The sequence below is a fragment of the Doryrhamphus excisus genome, chromosome 10 (genome assembly GCF_030265055.1).
Source record: "Doryrhamphus excisus isolate RoL2022-K1 chromosome 10, RoL_Dexc_1.0, whole genome shotgun sequence".
Lineage (NCBI taxonomy): Eukaryota > Metazoa > Chordata > Actinopteri > Syngnathiformes > Syngnathidae > Doryrhamphus > Doryrhamphus excisus.
In genome coordinates this window covers 10,231,227-10,249,064 of record NC_080475.1, presented here as the reverse complement: position 1 = coordinate 10,249,064, position 17,838 = coordinate 10,231,227, and the positions used below count along the sequence as shown (strand labels likewise).

The 17,838-nt window shown below is 41.9% G+C and overlaps 5 protein-coding genes across 11 annotated transcripts; 1 reads left to right on the top strand and 4 right to left on the bottom strand.

Moving 5' to 3' along the window:
* Positions 1 to 149: 149 nt before the first annotated feature.
* LOC131137687 (gastrula zinc finger protein XlCGF8.2DB-like) lies at positions 150 to 2,602 on the bottom strand. Of its 2 annotated transcripts, none has more exons than XM_058085921.1 (3): positions 2,476 to 2,602; positions 1,707 to 1,787; positions 150 to 1,482 (listed from the first exon to the last, which is right to left on the bottom strand). In XM_058085921.1, the coding sequence occupies exons 1-3, from the start codon at positions 2,486 to 2,488 to the stop codon at positions 275 to 277; spliced, it is 1,302 nt and encodes a 433-aa protein (XP_057941904.1). In that variant the 5' UTR covers positions 2,489 to 2,602; the 3' UTR covers positions 150 to 274. The 2 variants fall into 2 exon arrangements, with proteins under 2 accessions (XP_057941904.1, XP_057941905.1); XM_058085922.1 differs by having other exon boundaries at positions 1,707 to 1,777; positions 2,476 to 2,565.
* Positions 2,603 to 3,314: 712 nt separating this feature from the next.
* LOC131137677 (gastrula zinc finger protein XlCGF57.1-like) lies at positions 3,315 to 6,993 on the bottom strand. Of its 6 annotated transcripts, XM_058085903.1 has the most exons (5): positions 6,519 to 6,991; positions 5,914 to 6,030; positions 5,781 to 5,850; positions 5,595 to 5,707; positions 3,315 to 5,111 (listed from the first exon to the last, which is right to left on the bottom strand). In XM_058085903.1, exon 5 carries the CDS (start codon positions 5,068 to 5,070, stop codon positions 3,562 to 3,564), a length of 1,509 nt encoding a protein of 502 aa, XP_057941886.1. In that variant the 5' UTR covers positions 5,071 to 5,111; positions 5,595 to 5,707; positions 5,781 to 5,850; positions 5,914 to 6,030; positions 6,519 to 6,991; the 3' UTR covers positions 3,315 to 3,561. The 6 variants fall into 6 exon arrangements, with proteins under 6 accessions (XP_057941886.1, XP_057941883.1, XP_057941882.1 ...); XM_058085900.1 differs by having other exon boundaries at positions 5,914 to 6,991; XM_058085899.1 differs by having other exon boundaries at positions 5,781 to 6,030.
* Positions 6,994 to 7,557: 564 nt separating this feature from the next.
* On the bottom strand, positions 7,558 to 9,461 carry LOC131137730 (snaclec EMS16 subunit beta-like). The gene is made up of 6 exons (XM_058085994.1): positions 9,403 to 9,461; positions 9,293 to 9,320; positions 9,128 to 9,213; positions 8,448 to 8,576; positions 8,258 to 8,354; positions 7,558 to 7,828 (listed from the first exon to the last, which is right to left on the bottom strand). Exons 2-6 carry the CDS (start codon positions 9,303 to 9,305, stop codon positions 7,752 to 7,754), a joined length of 402 nt encoding a protein of 133 aa, XP_057941977.1. The 5' UTR covers positions 9,306 to 9,320; positions 9,403 to 9,461; the 3' UTR covers positions 7,558 to 7,751.
* Positions 9,462 to 11,955: 2,494 nt separating this feature from the next.
* Positions 11,956 to 17,628, bottom strand: LOC131137680 (gastrula zinc finger protein XlCGF57.1-like). The gene is made up of 2 exons (XM_058085910.1): positions 17,413 to 17,628; positions 11,956 to 16,760 (listed from the first exon to the last, which is right to left on the bottom strand). The coding sequence occupies exon 2, from the start codon at positions 16,708 to 16,710 to the stop codon at positions 15,244 to 15,246; it is 1,467 nt and encodes a 488-aa protein (XP_057941893.1). The 5' UTR covers positions 16,711 to 16,760; positions 17,413 to 17,628; the 3' UTR covers positions 11,956 to 15,243.
* Positions 12,140 to 13,189, top strand: LOC131136816 (C-type lectin mannose-binding isoform-like). Its single transcript, XM_058084077.1, has 4 exons — positions 12,140 to 12,202; positions 12,285 to 12,312; positions 12,392 to 12,477; positions 13,025 to 13,189. Exons 1-4 carry the CDS (start codon positions 12,140 to 12,142, stop codon positions 13,187 to 13,189), a joined length of 342 nt encoding a protein of 113 aa, XP_057940060.1.
* Positions 17,629 to 17,838: the final 210 nt, after the last annotated feature.

Genomic DNA, 17,838 nt, shown 5'->3' with positions numbered 1-17,838 from the left:
TGCTAAATTTGACATAATTAGAGCAGCCACCAGTCCAATCTAGAGCTGATATTGACAGGCCTCCATCTGGGCTGCCTGATGACCGAGAAGTCAATAAGTGGAACTGCACCCGCCAACAGAAAATATGGAGCCCAGTATCAGTGGAGAGACTTCATCACTTTAATCACAAATAACTCCATTAAGTGTTATTATTTCATATGTACAATTATACCTCAAGAACCTCCTATAACAACAGTAATACCATCAATATGAAGGTGATGGGACATTTTTTTCTCTAGTGTTCGTTTATGTGTTTTGTTAAATATACCTTCCGTGAGAAACTTTTGTCACAAAGTGAGCAGGAAAAAGGTTTCTCTCCAGTGTGTCTTCTCATGTGTCTTATTAAAGTTATGTTCTGTGAGAAACTTTGACCGCACACCGAGCAAGAAAAAGGTTTCTCTCCGGTGTGTCGTCTTGTGTGTATTTTTAAGTCGACTTTTCGATGAAATCCTCTCCCACACACCGTGCAAGGAAAGGGTTTCTCTCCGGTGTGTATTGCCGAGTGTTCTTTCAAATGTGACTGATAAGAGAATCTTTTCCCGCACACCGTGCAAGGAAAAGGTTTCTCTCCAGTGTGTGTTCTTGTGTGTCTTTTTAAAGATACGTTCATCGTGAAACTTTTACTGCACAGAGCGCAGGAAAAGGGTTTCTCTCCAGTGTGTGTTCTTGTGTGTATTTCTAAAGCACTTTTTCGATTAAATCCTCTCCCACACACGGTGCAAGGAAAAGGTTCCTCTCCGGTGTGTAGTCTCGAGTGTCTTATTAAAGTTATGTTCTGTGCGAAACCTTTACCACACACGGCGCAGGAAAAAGGTTTCTGTCCGGTGTGTGTTCTTGTGTGTATATCTAAGTCGCTTTTTCGTTTAAATGTTTTCCCACACAACGTGCAAGGGAAAGGTTTCTCTCCAGTGTGTATTCTTGTGTGTTCGTTGAAATGCAAGCGATGAGAGAAGCTTTTCCCACACAACAAGCAGAGAAAAGGTTTCTCTCCAGTGTGGGTTCTGCTGTGTATTTCTAAATCCCTTTTTCGTTTAAATCCTTTCCCACACAAGGTGCAAGGAAAAGGTCTCTCGACACTGTGTATTACTGCGTGAGAGTTCAAATCCGTCCGCCGAGAGAACCTTTTATTACACACCGTGCAAGGAAAAGGTTTCTCTACGGTGTGTATTTTGGTGTGTTCCATCAAATGTGACTGCTCCGGACTGATGCTGTGATCCTCCTCTTCCTCCTTAATGGCGGGGGGCTGTGACACCCCCTCTTCCTCTTTAATGACAAAGGGTTGTGACACCCCCTCTTCCACTTTAATGACGAGGGGTTGTGACACCCCTTCTTCCTCTTTAATAACAAGCGGTTGTGGATCCACAGCTTCCTCTTCCTTTTTAATGTGTTCCATCCTGGAGTTCCTCAGCTGCTGCTCAGGGGGAAGATGTTCTTCACTGACGTCTGCAGGACAGGACAAAGACATATTTTAGAGAAGTTCAACCGTTTAATTAAATGAAAAAATACTTACATTTTTACTACAATACATTACTGGACAATTTTGCCTCACGACTATTAAAGCCATAAAGTATGTTGCTTAATGGTCTTATAAATGCCACTGTGTTGTGATGAGTACTTATTAACACATTGTGCATTGCTACACATGTAAACACCGGTTTAACACTTACACAAGTTGCGAAGCCGTAGCAGTCTCCACTTGTTGACAAAGGCGTTCTTGTTGTGACGTCCCTTGCGAGTTCTGCAAAAGCCTCCAGAAGGAGATTGTCTTAGTCACAACTTTGCAAAAGTCAAATATCCAGAATTACCTTGAAAATTCATCGGAAATGACAAAAAGTATATTACACGTGATATTGTCTTATCTCTTTATCGTCTTTCCGCCATCTTGTCTGTTAGTGGCATTCTTCGGCGCCGACTCCTAACATTTGGCCGCCTTAGAGCTCTCTTTAGGTCTAAGCCGCTTTGTAGCACGTAAACAATGCAAAGAAACATCTTAGAATCTAAGGAATTCTGATATTTTTCTTAGAATGACGTCACTAAGTGCTACTTTTAAGGATACTTTGGTAATACCGGTGACAATAAAACTTTAGTTAATGCAGGACAAAGGATGTGGCCGGGCCCCAAGCCCCAATTCCTTTGTTTGCCTCAGGCCCACCATGGACTAAATACGCCCCTGCATGTAACAATGTACGAATTAAACAATACAACAACAGCAAAAAAAAAGACAAATATGAGTTAACGTAAACACACGAGAATTTAAATCTATCTTGTCACGCTAGCTTCCATCCAAAACACGTGCCGTTGATCTCCATTCCACGGATAGTGGATTACATAAAAAATAAAAAAATGAATCATCAAGGAGAAAACCTTTCCATGGTTAGTGCTAACCAACTCATGTAAAGCTTGAACACCAGAGAGTAAGAATGAAACCTAACCAACCTTTTATCACCATTAGCAGACCAACACAGGCGAACTGGTTAGCAACAAAACCCCGGATGGCTCTGTGGTCCTACGAAGGACCCCGAGCTGCCCTGTAATGTGCCTGTGCCTGCATGCGCATGAATGGACAGTCAAACCAACCGATCACTTAGAAACTGGACTGTATTAAGAAATGTATGATCGTTACCTTCAATTTATACCATAAAATTCAGCAATATTTAAGTAATTGCGAATGAACCTCTAATGTTTGAACGAATCTCATTCACTTAGAAATTTAAATTGACATTAAAGCACAGAAGAGCGGGAGTTTGAATAAAGCTTTATTTCTTTGTTCGACATGAACTCACACCAGGGCCGGTTCTAGCCTTGCACATATTGGGGGGCAGTCAGAAATGTTAAAGGGGCTTTATGCATATGAGGGTTGGGGGATACTTTTTGGGTTAGCTTAGTTTAGCATGCAAGTGTGGTTGCGTACATCTTCACCGATTTAATGTAAGATGCGTTTTACAATACCAACATGGAGGTTCTGACAACACAGACAGGACACACCATCGGCTTTTACCGGTTGTATATCATGATACATCCCCGGGAAGGCAAACCCTGATTCTAAACCCGAGTACAGGCAAGGCTTTGGGAGTTAACCTTGAGGACACATCTGGATTGGAGTTCTAAAGGCGGTTGGATTGTCGTAATCGCCATCTCTCCGGCACATCCTGGACCACATACGGCAGCCAGGAGAACCGTCTAGAAAGCATCCACCTTCGTTGCCTACCAAGCATCCGGGGCACCACATGGCGGGATTAGGTCCCCAATCACTTTCACTTAGCATACGGAGAATATTACATTACATTGTACTTTATTTAACCCACACATTTCATTGTTACAGGAGCAGAAAGATAAAAGCAGTAAATAGCCAATACTTACACAGAGTGGATAAACAATGTACTATATACATATTAACCTAATGTATGTTTCTTGTATAAACAATAAACATATAGTGAGATAATACTCACTCTCTTACCATTAGGCTTACCATGATACAAACTTGTTTGTCCGAAATCCAACTGGATGCATCCTTTCAAAAAGTTACTCCCCGCTGTGTTTTCTTACGATGTGTTTAGTCAAGCTTGGATTATTTGTGAATTGCTGACCGCACATTAAACAAGAAACATTTTTTTCTCTCGTGTGTATTCTTGTGTGTCTCGTTAAAGACATCTTCCGAGGGAAATGTTTCCCACACAGCGTGCAGGTAAAAGGTTTCTCTCCGGTGTGCATTATGGAGTGTAATTTCAAATGACTTTTTCGACTAAATCCTCTCCCGCACACCGTGCAGGAAAAAGGTTTCTCTCCGGTGTGTGTTCTTGTGTGTTTGATTAAAGATAATTTCCGGGAGAAACTTTTACCACACACCGTGCAGGGAAAAGGTTTCTCTCCGGTGTGCATCATGGAGTGTAATTTTAAGTCACTTTTTCGACTAAAGCCTTTCCCGCACACAGTGCAGGGAAAGGGTTTCTCTCCAGTGTGCGTTCTTGTGTGTCTTATTAAATATATGTTCCTAGAGAAACTTTTCCCACACACCGTGCAGGGAAAAGGTTTCTCTCCACTGTGTGTCGTTGAGTGTATTTTTAGATCATTTTTCCGATTGAATCTTTTCCCACACACTGTGCAAGGAAAAGGTTTCTCTCCTGTGTGTATTATTGCGTGTTCTTTCAAATGGATCCGCTGAGAAAATGTTTTCCAACACACCGTGCAAGGAAAAGGTTTCTCTCCAGTGTGCATTCTTGTGTGTTCCTTCAAATGCGACTGATGAGAGAATCTTTTCCCGCACTCTGTGCAAGGAAACGGTTTCTCTCCAGTGTGCACTCGTGTGTGTATTTTTAAATCACCTTTTCGATTAAATCTCTTCCCACACACTGTGCAAGGAAAAGGTTTCTCTCCAGTATGTATTATGGTGTGTTCTTTCAAATGTACTCGCTGAGAGAATCTTTTACCGCAAAACAAGCAAGGAAAAGGTTTCTCTCCAGTGTGTATTTTTGTATGCGTGTTCAAATTGGTCCGCCGAGAGAACCTTTTACCACACAGCGTGCAAGGAAAAGGTTTCTCTACTGTGTGTTCTATCAAATGTGACGGCTCCTGACTGATGCTGTGATCCTCCTCTTCCTCTTTGATGTAGGGGGGCTCTGGCTCGTCCTCGTCCTCGCCTGCTATGATGCACTGGTGCTGTGGCTCTTCCTGCTTAATGTGGGGGGAGTGTGGCTCCCCCTCTTCCTCTTTAATGTAGGGGGGCTGTGGCACGTCTTCGTCCTCTATGATGCGGTGGTGCTGCGGCTCTTCCTGCTTAATGTGGGGGGACTGTGGCTCTCCCTCTTCCTCTTTAATGTAGGGGGGCTGTGGCACGTCTTCATCCTCTATAATGCAGAGGTGCAGTGTCTCTTCCTGTTTAATGTCGAGGGGCTGTGGCCACTCTTCGTCCTCCTTAATATTGTGATATTGTGGCTCTTCCTGTTTAATGTGGGGGTGCTGTAACACCTCTTCCTCTTTAATGGTGAGGGGTTGTGGATCCACATCTTCCTCTTCCTTTTTAATGTGTTCCATCCTGGAGTGCTGCTCAGGGGGAAGATGCTCTTCACTGACGTCTGCAGGACAAGACAAAAGGCGTGTTTTAGAGAAGTTCAACTTTTTTATTCAATGCAAAAATCCTTACATTAATTCATACATTAATTCAAGTTTTCTAACGGCAAGAATAAACACACCTTCTGTCTTTTTAACACAGACCCGCGCGTCGTTAGCATCGTTAGTGAAGTTGGTGATTCATGCAAACATGTGATGATGGCAAATAGGGAAATAATCTTTTTCTCAAAAGACTTCCTGATGACTTCAAGGAATAAGACAAAAAGCGGTCACTGTGTGTGACTGGCCAATCACAGAGCGTGAAGAGTGAATACATAATGAGCATTTTCTTTAAGCATGAATACGGATAATGGCGAAATGTACTCGTTTCATGCTCATATTCGGTAAAAATGCATTACTTATTTAAAACAATCTCCCTAGATTTATCTCAATCAAGAAATGGAGGACAACTTTCTCATATACGCACTTAATCATTTTCCAAAATGTACCTTTAGAGGGACGTCTTCGCCGATTCCGAATCGTAACAGTCCTTGAGGGTGGCAGCAGCCCTCTGCGTGTCTTCCAGCTGTTATGAGGTGAACATTCACCATTCACCGCCACTCTGTTGTGATGACTAGTTATTAATACATTGTGCATTGCTACACACGTTATACGTCCCTGTTTCCAACACTTACACAGGTTGCGAAGCCTTTGGCTGACAAACAGGGGTTCTGGTGTGACGTCACTTCCGCATTCTGTAAAAGACTGGGGGAGACTGTTTATAGCGACAACAAAAAATCATTGGAAAATGACAAAAAAGTATATTACACATGATATTGTCTTCTTATCTGTTTATCGTCTTTCCGCCATCTTGTCTGTTAGTGCCATTCTTCGGCGCCGACTCTAACATTTGGCCGCCTTAGAGCTCTCTTTAGGCCGAAGCCGCTTTGTAGCACGTAAACAATGCAAAGAAACATCTTAGAATCTAAGGAATTATAAGATTTTTCTTAGAATGACGCCACTAAGTGCTAATTTTAGTCTTTTTAGGATGCTCTGGGAATACCGGCCCTTGTGTTGAGGTGAAAATAAACTTTAGTTAGTGCAGGACAAAGGATGTGGCCGGGCCCCAAGCCCCAATTCCTTTGTTTGCCTCAGGCCCACCATGGACTAAATACGCCCCTGCATGTAACAATGTACGAATTAAACAATACAACAACAGCAAAAAAAAAAGACAAATATGAGTTAACGTAAACACACGAGAATTGAAATCTAGCTTGTCATGCTAGCTTCCATCCAAAACCGACACGTGCCGTTGATCTCCATACGACGGATATTGGATTACATAAAAAAAGTATTTCATGATTTCCATGGTTAGTGCTAACCAACTCATGTAAAGCTTGAACACCAGAGAGTAAGAATGAAACCTAACCAACCTTTTATCACCATTAGCAGACCAACACAGGCGAACTGGTTAGCAACAAAACCCCGGATGGCTCTGTGATCCTACGAAGGACCCCGAGCTGCCCTGTAATGTGCCTGTGCCTGTATGCAGAATGCTCCCAACTTAGCCTAATAATTCTAAGCCTAATAATCTTATCTTGAAGAGTGATTACTGAATTTTCTGATTAGGACTCTGATTAGAATTTGTATCTTTGTAAGGAGGTGTAGTTGCCCCGTTGCTCGTCTTCTAAGAGCTGTCATTGGTTGATAAAAAAAATCCTTCTTTATTCATTAATTCATTCATTTTCCACCGCTTTTTCCTCACAAGGGTGTTGGGCGGGGGAGGGGGGTGCTGGAGCCTATCCCAGCTGTCTTTGGGCGAGAGGGTGGCCAGCCAATCACAGGGCACATATAGACAAACAACCATTCACACTCACATTCATACCTATGGACAATTTGGAGTCGACAATTAACCTAGCATGTTTTTGGAATGTGGGAGGGCGGGGAGAACATGCACACTCCACACAAAAATGGCAGAGTGTGGAATTGAACCCTTGTCTCCTAGCTGTGAGGTCTGCGTGCTAACCACTTGACCACCCAATCCATCTTTATTTATTCTTCTAATTCATTCTATTTTGTACTTTCATACTGTCTTGCATTCTACTCTATGTAAAATGACAATAAAGGGCATTCTGATTCAGATTCTGATGTTTGATGCCGTTTCAAGCGGAAAAAAAGAGACCACAAGGTGGCCGATGCCACCACTTCCATAAGAACCCGACCTGCATCCCTCCAATGGAAATAGATGCTGCACAGCAACCAGGAAGTGAAAAGGCATCTCACCATGCTGCACGAAGGAGGTTTCATTTTGAAGGGAAATTTGAATTCATGCACACGCCCGCAAACGCGTCCACGCGCAATGCAGTTGCAGTAATACTACAGTAACTCTATTAGGCAAGATTTCAAATCCAAACAAAAGCACACACACTAAAATACATTTTTTGACAAGGTGGCCATTCTATAATCAGTGCACATAGAAGATGAGACACATTTTTGATGCTGATAGGTTTCTTTACTTTGAAGAGAGATCATCTTTTAAGTTCCAAATCAACAAGAGTGTTAAAGAAGAAGATAAAAATGACAACAATACGTTTTGATATTGTTTAGTATGGCATTGTGATTAGTGAAAAACGTTATTCAAGTTGATTAGATGATGAGAGTGATGTCTACTTCTTGTAACAGCTCGACTCTCTGAGGCAAACGAATGGAAGCTCTAAACCGCACGACTGAGCACTCCAAAAAGCTGGAAAAGAAAGAAAAAGTTATCAAGAGCAGTTCCAATCTTAGGACATGAGGTTGTACGGCATCAACAGTGACTTTTCCCTTACTTGGTCCTGTGAGTAGAGTTCTGGTCAGTTTTTGTTGCTGAAGAAAGTTCTGGCTAGTTGTCTTAAACAGTAAACATTTGCATCACATGACCGTCAGACCTCACAATCGCTCTCCCTTTGTAACACTGCCTGCCCCTGCCTGCTTGGTCGCAAAATAACACCTAACCAACAAGCCAGAACGACTTTCTTCAGCACCACAAACTGACCAGAACGCAGGACAAAGTCCCCAGCAACGCTGCCGATGGTGATGCCATACAACTTCATGCAGAAAAATCCAAACTATCCCTTTAAGAATGACGTCACGTTCAATATAAAGTGCATCGCTTTGCTGATTAGACCCGTACCAGTTCCCATCACCGCACAACTCGCTCCAGGAGAGAATGGGTCGACCAAGGCGCTAAAATCAAAGACTGTGCCATCAGTCCAAAAAAGCATTCCATCCTGCAAGACAAAGCCACATTCCAATGAGTCCTAAAAAAACACAATATAATAATTGCATTAATTAGACAGCTTTGGCGCTGGTAAATGTTTCACATCAAAGGCATTATGGAGTCCAATCCAGGCTGGTATTTCGTTCTCTGACTGGGCCAGTTGAAAAACGACAACATTTTCCACAGCGTCTCTGATTGACGCCAGATTCCCACCAATGATGTTGCAGATGCTCTGATGGGAGAAACAGAATGAAAGTCATGATATCATTCATTTAAATCCATCAGATAGTTGGTAAGATTTCCACTTTTGACAAACACTACGTCCACATGCAAACCAGGATCTTTTGGATGTAGTCTTAAATCCGATCTGTACATCCGTCATCACAATCAATCACCAAAACAAAGAGCCCAAGTGACCCGCCTGCTTCACATGTTCGGTATGGGAGTCGAGAAAGCTGACGGTTCGGCCAAAAGCCCAGACTGTCAGACTGAGTGAGGTTTACCAACGTACACCAAACTCTTTACTTACGTAACCCCAATAACTAATAACCCGATAACTACGTTTCTCATCACCAAAATCCCACCACAACTGGGCTGTGACGGGACCAAGTGTGGAGTAAGTCACCGTTGATACAATCCAACCCACGCAAAATAATTTGGTTAAGAAAATTCTTGACTCCTTGAAATCACCGGGATTGAGACCACAAACTGGGGTCATACTATAACTGGGACTTACATCGCAACTACTGTGTGAAATACGACTCGCCAATAAAACTTCCATACCTCTGCATCTGAAAAATTTCTGCGGTCAGACTGGACGATGTAACAGCGATCATTCAACTGAGTCCAGCCTTCAGGACAGCAAACACCTACAACACAATTGTTATTTTAGGTGGGAAATTAAAAAAAAATGGTTAAAGTGACAAAGTGTCACTGACAGCTACCAACCATTGTCCTTCATGAGAGGCCAAGCCCACTATGAAGAGGGGGAAAAACACAGTGACAAATAAGCAGCAGCAATAATTGAAACAGAATATCAAGCTGAGATTTGGACCTACAACTCCAGTCAAAAGTCCACTGATCCCACAAAGCAGGAAGAACACACGAAGGGCAAATGCCATCTGTGCAATAAAAACAAATATCCTCATGTTAAATACAATATATCACATCAAACGGCTAGAAAAGTAGAATGTTACGTTTTGTCGTCTTACCTTTGCAGCGGTGATGCTTGATGCCAAGGAATCAAAAGAGGTGTCCTTTTATATACCAACTTGACGCAACCCTGGAATGTTCTGTACCTTCTTTATGCCAGTCGTTTGCACAGACTTCAACAAGGAAATACATAATTCAACACACAAGTTGACACAAATTATAGGTTTGTAATGACCCTATTAACCATGGCTCACTTTGAGACCCAAACAATTAAACAGATTCTTGTTTTCTTGCCAAAATGTCTTCATTTTGTGGGGCCCACAACGACCCAAATCAAAAGGAGAGGCAGTAAGAGCTGCAACAATCTGTCAACTGAATTACTGGTCATTCCCAGAAACCAGGACTCCCTGTGCTCAGGACCACCAAGAGCATGCGGATACATCTCAGTACAATACTATCGTCAATCCCATTCCGTAGCATCCATTCGATTCTGATGCTGATGCGTTTTACTTGATACTAACGAGCACAAACTATTTTATAGTTCTAGAAATAAAAGGGTCACTTTTTTTCCCTTACTACCGTGAGAATTAAAAATAGCGTGTAAAATTTGGCGCCAATTGACGATAGACATCCATTGACTTGACGCTAGCGTGTCTGATCCCTTTCTATGTTTACACACTTTGACTGGCTATCGGCTGTTAGCTAACAAGTTTTCTAGCTTTTGGTCTTCTGTAGATTCATTTTGTTTTGAAAACAACTGTACAAAAGTAATTAATTAGTCTACCAACGAGACCTGCAACCAGCATAACCAGCATGACTTGCATGAAACCACAACGTATGCTGGCAGCTATGCTGTTTTTTTTTTCCTGCAGGGATGACATTGGATTGTATAATGCTAATGCTAGTGTTTGATTTCTTACAGTATGTACATTAAGAAAGAAGTTTGGGTAGTTTTAAAATATGGCAAGATACTGCAACTATTACATGTTATCATCAGTGTACGCGTTAAATGCATGATCACAGCACGGATATCAAACCATGCAATGTTGTTAGAGTTTTTTTTTTTTTTTTTTTTAGAGGGCATCATCGTCAAAATAGGTGTGTCCCAATGACGTGCGTGGTTAGCTAAGTTATTTTCTCAGTTTATAATGCACAGAAAAAGGAAATAAATGTGTTTGTGTTTCAAATAAGGATTATAAATGATGTACAACCCCCTTCCAAACAACTTTTCATGTGTTTCTGGTGTTTTCATCCACCCAAAATGTGCCCCAAGATCTCGTGATGTGAAGGTACAAACTAATTACATGAAGCACACATCTGGGAAAATACACAACATTCATGCTCGGGTGATGAATGACACACCCATCAACAACAGGTGTCTACTATATGAAAACAATTACAGATAACTAATGGTTGTGAAACAAACGTGCTTCACATTTCTGGTTTAGTGTGCTGTAATTGGCTGCAGTCTATGTAGTATGTTCCCAGACGAGGCGGAGTACACCGTGGACTGGTTGCATATAGACAAACAACCATTCACATTCATACCTATGAACAATTTGGAGTCTCCAATTAACGTAGCATTTTTTTACGATGCAAAATTTCCCACCCTTTGTATTGAGTTGCGGACTCCTATAGAACAGCGATACAGAGCATTATAGTTCTTCTAGTTCTTCAGTACTGTACTTCTTTGGAAAGTAAATTCTGGAGAGATCGGATTATCGGTCCAAACAGAGGCCTTCGGTTGCAATATAATATTTGGATCCATGTTGTAAATGAGTCGCCAGAGCCAAATTACTGCTGAATTCTGTACCCAAATTTTGCAGTTTACTCTATCAAATGCTTTTTCAGTATCTAATGAGAGGATTGTGATTTCAAAATTAAGGACGATGGAGTGATCAATCAAATTGATTAGATGGCGTACATTGCTAGCCGAGTGTATTATACGAGGAGTAACTTTTTCTAGTCTTTTATCTCAAACTTTACACATTTATTTCAAGATCCGCATTAGTCGGTGAAATTGTGGTCCGTCTGGTCCTGATGCTTCCTTATTCGACATCTGCTGTCGATCCACGTCTAAGTTTGTCACCCGTTGGCTAATTCTATGGTGTTGACAAATGTTTCAGAGTCTAATCACATTTTGTCCATAGTTAACTCAGAATTAATTGCATTTAATTGCAGATGTATGAAGTTTTTATCTACAAGTAAGGTACAAACTGCGTCCCTGGTTTCTGGGAATGATCAGTAATTCAGTTGACAGATCGTTGCAGCTCTTACTGCTTTTCCTTTTGTTTCAGGGTCAAAATGAAGACACTTTGGCAAGAAAACAAGAATCTGTTTAATTGTTTGGGTCTCAAGGTGAGCCAAGGTTAACAGGGTCATTACAAACCTATAATTTGTGTCAACTTGTGCTTTGAATTATTTATTTCCTTGTGAAAGACAGCGCATACCACGGTCATAAAGAAGGTATAGAACATTCCAGGGTTGCGTCAAGTTGGTATATAAAAGGAGACCTCTTTCGTTTCCTCAGCATCAAGCATCACCGCTGCAAAGGTAAGACGACAAAACGTAACATTCTACTTTTCTAGCCGTTTGATGTGATATATTGTATTTAACATGAGGATATTTGTTTGTATTGCACAGATGGCATTTGCCCTTCGTGTGTTCTTCCTGCTTTGTGGGATCAGTGGAATGTTGACTGGAGTTGTAGGTCCAAATCTCAGCTTGATATTCTGTTTCAATTATTGCTGCTGCTTATTTGTCACTGTGTTTTTCCCCCTCTTTATAGTGGGCTTGGCCTCTCATGAAGGACAATGGTTGGTAGCTGTCAGTGACACTTTGTCAATGTAACAATTTTAAAAAAATTTCCCACCTAAAATAACAATTGTGTTGTAGGTGTTTGCTGTCCTGAAGGCTGGACTCAGGTGAATGATCGCTGTTACATCCTCCAGACTGACCACAGAAATTTTTCAGATGCAGAGGTATGGTAGTTTTTTTTATTGGCGAGTAGTATTTCACACAGTAGTTGCGATGTAAGTCCCAGTTATAGTATGACCCCAGTTTGTGGTCTCAATCCCGGTGATTTCGAGGAGTCAAGAATTTTCTTAACCAAATTATTTTGCGTGGGTTGGATTGTATCAACGGTGACTTACTCCACACTTGGTCCCGTCACAGCCCAGTTGTGGTGGGATTTTGGTGATGAGAAACGTAGTTATCGGGTTATTAGTTATTGGGGTTACGTAAGTAAAGAGTTTGGTGTACGTTGGTAAACCTCACTCAGGCTGACAGTCTGGGCTTTTGGCCGAACCGTCAGCTTTCTCGACTCCCATACCGAACATGTGAAGCAGGCGGGGCTCTTTGTTTTGGTGATTGATTGTGATGATGGATATACAGATCGGATTTAAGACTACATCCAAAAGATCCTGGGTTGCATGTGGACGTAGTGTTTGTCAAAAGTGGAAATCTTACCAACTATCTGATGGATTTAAATGAATGATATCATGACTTTCATTCTGTTTCTCCCATCAGAGCATCTGCAACATCATTGGTGGGAATCTGGCGTCAATCAGAGACGACGTGGAAAATTTTGTCGTTTTTGCTGTGGCCCGGTTAGGGCAATCAGTGCCAGCCTGGATTGGACTCCATAATGCCTTTGAGGTGAAACATTTACCAGCGCCAAAGCTGTCTAATTAATACAATTATTTACTGGAAGTGGATGAAATTGTATGCAGTCGTTACTTTTAGGACTCATTGGAATGTGGCTTTGTCTTGCAGGATGAAATGCTTTTTTGGACTGATGGCACAGTCTTTGATTTTAACCTCATCTCCGGCCAATTCTCTCCTGGAGCGAGTTGTGCGGTGATGTCAACTGGTACGGGTCTGATCAGCAAAGCAATGCACTTGATATTGAACGTAATGTCATTCTTAAAGGGATAGTTTGGATTTTTCTACATGAAGTTGTATGGCATCCCCATCGGCAGCGTAGCTCATCAACGGTGACTTACCCCCCCCTCTTTGTCCTGCGTTCTGGTCAGTTTGTGGTGCTCAAGAAAGTAGTTCTGGCTTGTTGGTTAGGTGTTATTTTCTTCTGACCAGAACTCTGCTCACAGGACCAAGTAAGGGAAAAGTCACTGTTGATGCCGTACAACCTCATGTCCGAAGATCGGAACTGCTCTTGATAACTTTTTCTTTCTTTTCCAGCTTTATGGACTCCCCAGTCATGCGGTTCAGAGCTTCCATTCGTTTGCCTCAGAGAGTCGAGCTGTTACAAGAAGTAGACATCACTCTGATCATCGTATCAACTTAAATAATGGTTTTCTTTTGTTGATTTGGAACTCAAAAGATGATCTCTCTTCCAAATAAAGAAACCTATCAGCATCAAGAATGTGTCTCATCTTCTATGTGCACTCAAAATTGACTGATTATAAAATGGCCACCTTGTCAAGAAATGTCTTGTTGTGTGTGTGTGCTTCTGCTTTGTGGCAAATATTATAAAATCTCGCATGATAGTGTTCTTCCAGAATCATAAGAAATATGACCTCAGAGCAATACCGTAGCAAAGGAAACAGGAAGAGATCCAGCATTGAGTGCTGAGCGTATTACGTCGACGTCACTGCCAGATGAGATGTGCTGCCCTGTTTTCATGAAGCGCCTTTTTAGGGGGCATTTCATCCCGCACACAGCACGAAAGGCCCAGGAAGAAAAAGTACTTTACAACAGTGCTTGTCAAATATTTGGGGGAGAGGTTTTCATTTTAATACCGACCCCCCCAACATGTACAAATTGATGGTACTCAACATGTTCTTCTTCTTTTACTTCTTGCATTTTTCTAGTTTCGGTTTCAAGTTCAGTCTGTACATTACAGATAAATATGATCACTTTCTCTAGTATTTCTAGTATCTGGGTGGCGCAAAAGGGCGGTGACTTCTGGCCATCTCATTTCAGCCGCAGAAATAAATAAATAATAAATAAATAAATAAAATGTCGGCTTACCCAACTGCCTGGCCATCGCGTGGAGCTCCTGCTGAGCTTTCTCCCAGTATGCTGGCGTTCCTCGGAGCAGCTGCATGAATTGGTCGCTTCCCTGTTCTCAATGAGCCGCTCCAAATCCTCTTTGCGCCGGTCTGGCCGATCTGTGGATCAGCAAGCTCCAGCTTCCTCCGCTTCTGTGGCATGCTGTTAACGGGAAAGACAAAAACACAAAACACTTCCCAACACTTTAAGTTGAATATACAGCATTAGTGCATAGTGGGACGCATAAATGGCTTCTGTGACTCCAAAAGCAACAAAAACATCCTGCAGGTCAGCTGTTCAGGAATCCACCCAGTGCTAGCCTGGTTAGCTGATGTTAGGGAGAAAGTGGCGGACCCCTGCAGAGATGGTTGAAGCTGCTCTACCTGGCCTAGAATATGCAGAGAAGTGTACCCTCAGAACTGTCCAACTTGGGTGTCTCACCAGAAGACTCAGCTCCTACTGTTATAGCTCAGAGAGTCGGTGAGGCACACAAACCTTCCTGACTAATATTATTAATATTACATTACATTGTACTTTATTTAACCCACACATTTAAATGTTACAGGAGCAGAAATATACAAAAAGCACAAAATAGCCAATAGCTAAACAGAAAAGATAAACAATCTACTATCCACACATTTTCTTATATGTAATAACTGTATTTTGAGCTAATACTCGCTGACTTACCATTGGGCAAACAATTGAAATCCAACTGGATGCATCCTTTCAAAAAGTTACTCCCCGCTGTGTTTTCTTACAATGTGTTTCGTCAAGCTTGGATTATTTGTGAATCGCTGACCGCACTTTGAACAAGAAAAGTTTTTTTCTCGACTGTGTATTCTTGTGTGTCTTATTAGAGACATCTTCCGAGGGAAATGTTTACCGCACAGCGTGCAGGGAAAAGGTTTCTCTCCAGTGTGCATCATAGAGTGTACTTTTAAGTCACTTTTCCGGCTAAATCCTCTCTCACACACCGTGCAAGGAAAAGGTTTCTCTCCCGAGTGTATTGTTGTGTGTTCTTTCAACTTGACCTGCTGAGAGAATCTTTTACCACACAGCACGCAAGGAAAAGGTTTCTCTCCAGTGTGTATTTTTGTGTGTTCTTTCAAATGTGACTGATAAGAGAATCTTTTCCCACACAGCATGCAAGAAAAAGGTTTCTCTCCAGTGTGAGTTCTTGTGTGTTTTATTAAATATATGTTCCGAGAGAAACTTTTCCCACACACCGTGCAGGGAAAAGGTTTCTCTCCGGTGTGTGTTGTTGTGTGTATTTTCAAATCACTTTTTCGATTAAATCCTCTCCCACACACTGTGCAAGGAAAAGGTTTCTCTCCGGTGTGTATTGTTGTGTGTTCTTTCAAATGTACGCGCTGAGAGAATCTTTTACCGCACACCGTGCAAGGAAAAGGTTTCTCTCCAGTGTGTATTCTTGTGTGTTCTTTGAAATGTAAGAGATGAGAGAATCTTTTCCCACACAGCGTGCAGAGAAAAGGTTTCTCTCCAGTGTGTGTTCTAGTGTGTGTTGTTAAATCACTTTTTCTTTTAAAACTTCTCGCGCACACCGTACAAGAAAAAGGTTTCTCTTCAGTGTGTATGATTGTGTGTTCTTTCAGATGTGACCGCTGAGAGAATCTTTTACCACACAGCATGCAAGGAAACGGTTTCTCTCCAGTGTGTATTTTTGTGTGTTTGTTCAAATTTGACCGCCGAGAGAACCTTTTACCACACAGCGTGCAAGGAAAAGGTTTCTCTACAGTTTGCACTTGTGTGTCTTCTATCAAATGTACGTGCTGAGATAATTGTGTGCCAGTGTGACGTGTCATATCAGCTTCGGCATCGTCATCATCCGTGTCATGAGAGTGTGATGTCGCCTCGTCGCTATCTGATCGCGGAGGTAAGAGGTTGTGTGCATGTGATCCTTCACAGCGATCTCCATCAGCTTCTGTTATGTGTTGAGTCCAGCTGCTGCTCGAAGGCTCTGCCTCTCTCGTCTCCTCACTTTGATCTTCATTATCTTCACTCTTCACAGTCACGACAATCACTGGGAACTCATCCAGTCCTTTAGGATGTTCTCCCTCCTGACTGATGCGGTGATCCTCCTCTTCCTCTTTAATGTAGGGGAGCTGGGGCTCTCCCTCTTCCTCTTTAATGACGAAGGGTTGTGGATCCATATCCTCCTCTTCTTTCTTAAAGTGGTCCATCGTGGAGTTCCTCGCCTGCTGCTCAGGGGGAAGATGTTCTTCACGGATGCCTGCAGGACAAGACAAAGACATGCTTTACATAAGTTCAACTTTTACTTTATTTATGGAAAGCATTCTTCAAGTTGTACCAAACAGCAACAAGCACACCACCTGTGTTGAAATAGTGAATGGCGTTCTTTCACCCTAAACGTACCAATGTCAAATACATCTTTTGTTTTGCTACAAAGCATTTATATGGTCACCGATTGAACACTTGCCATTGAATGTTTTCGCCAGTAAAGTGATGTTGAAAATGAATAAATATTACTGCACATGTCGACAGTAACACATGTTCATTTACAAAAACAAATTATCTCCGTCTTTCCGACATGTCTGTTAGTACCATTCTTCAGCTTTTTAAAACTCCTCCTCCAGACCACTGCTAGCGTTTTGCCGCCTTAGGAACTCTCTTAAGGCCTAAGCCGCTTTGTAAATAACATTTAGTTTGCTTACCGTGGGCCCCCAAAGGACCAAATACGCTCCTGAATGTAAGAATATTTACAACAAAAGTATGCTAGCAGCGATCCGACACGTGCCGTTGATCTCCATAGGACGGATGGTAGAGTACATACAAAATGAACCTTCACGGATAAAAGCTTTATACGAGTAGTGCTAATACATTAATATGACATATAAACATGAGAGAGTACGAATAATACCCACCTTTTATTACCAATTCCAGACCAACATATACGAGCTGTTCAACAACAACAACAACAAATCCCCGGATGGTGCTGTGATCCTACGAAGGACCCTTAGCTGCCTTGCAAGGTGCCTGTGCCAGTATGCACAAAGTTTCTTAGAAAGCGCCTAAGTGAGCCTAAAAATTAATCGAAAGGATTAGTTTAAGTGTGATTAAGGAACTTTCTGAGAGCAACGTTTAGCAAGGAGGGGACAGAAATGGTCTTCTTAGTGAGGAGGTGTGGTTGACCCCCATTGCTAGGTATGACGCAGTCTTTTAAGAGCTGTGATTGGTTGGTACAAAAACGTGCTCCGGGCTCCTCGTTATAAATTATAAATATATGAATTGACAGTAAAATCAAACCAATACTTATAGCCTGGACTGTTACTCGGCAAAATGAAAGCAAT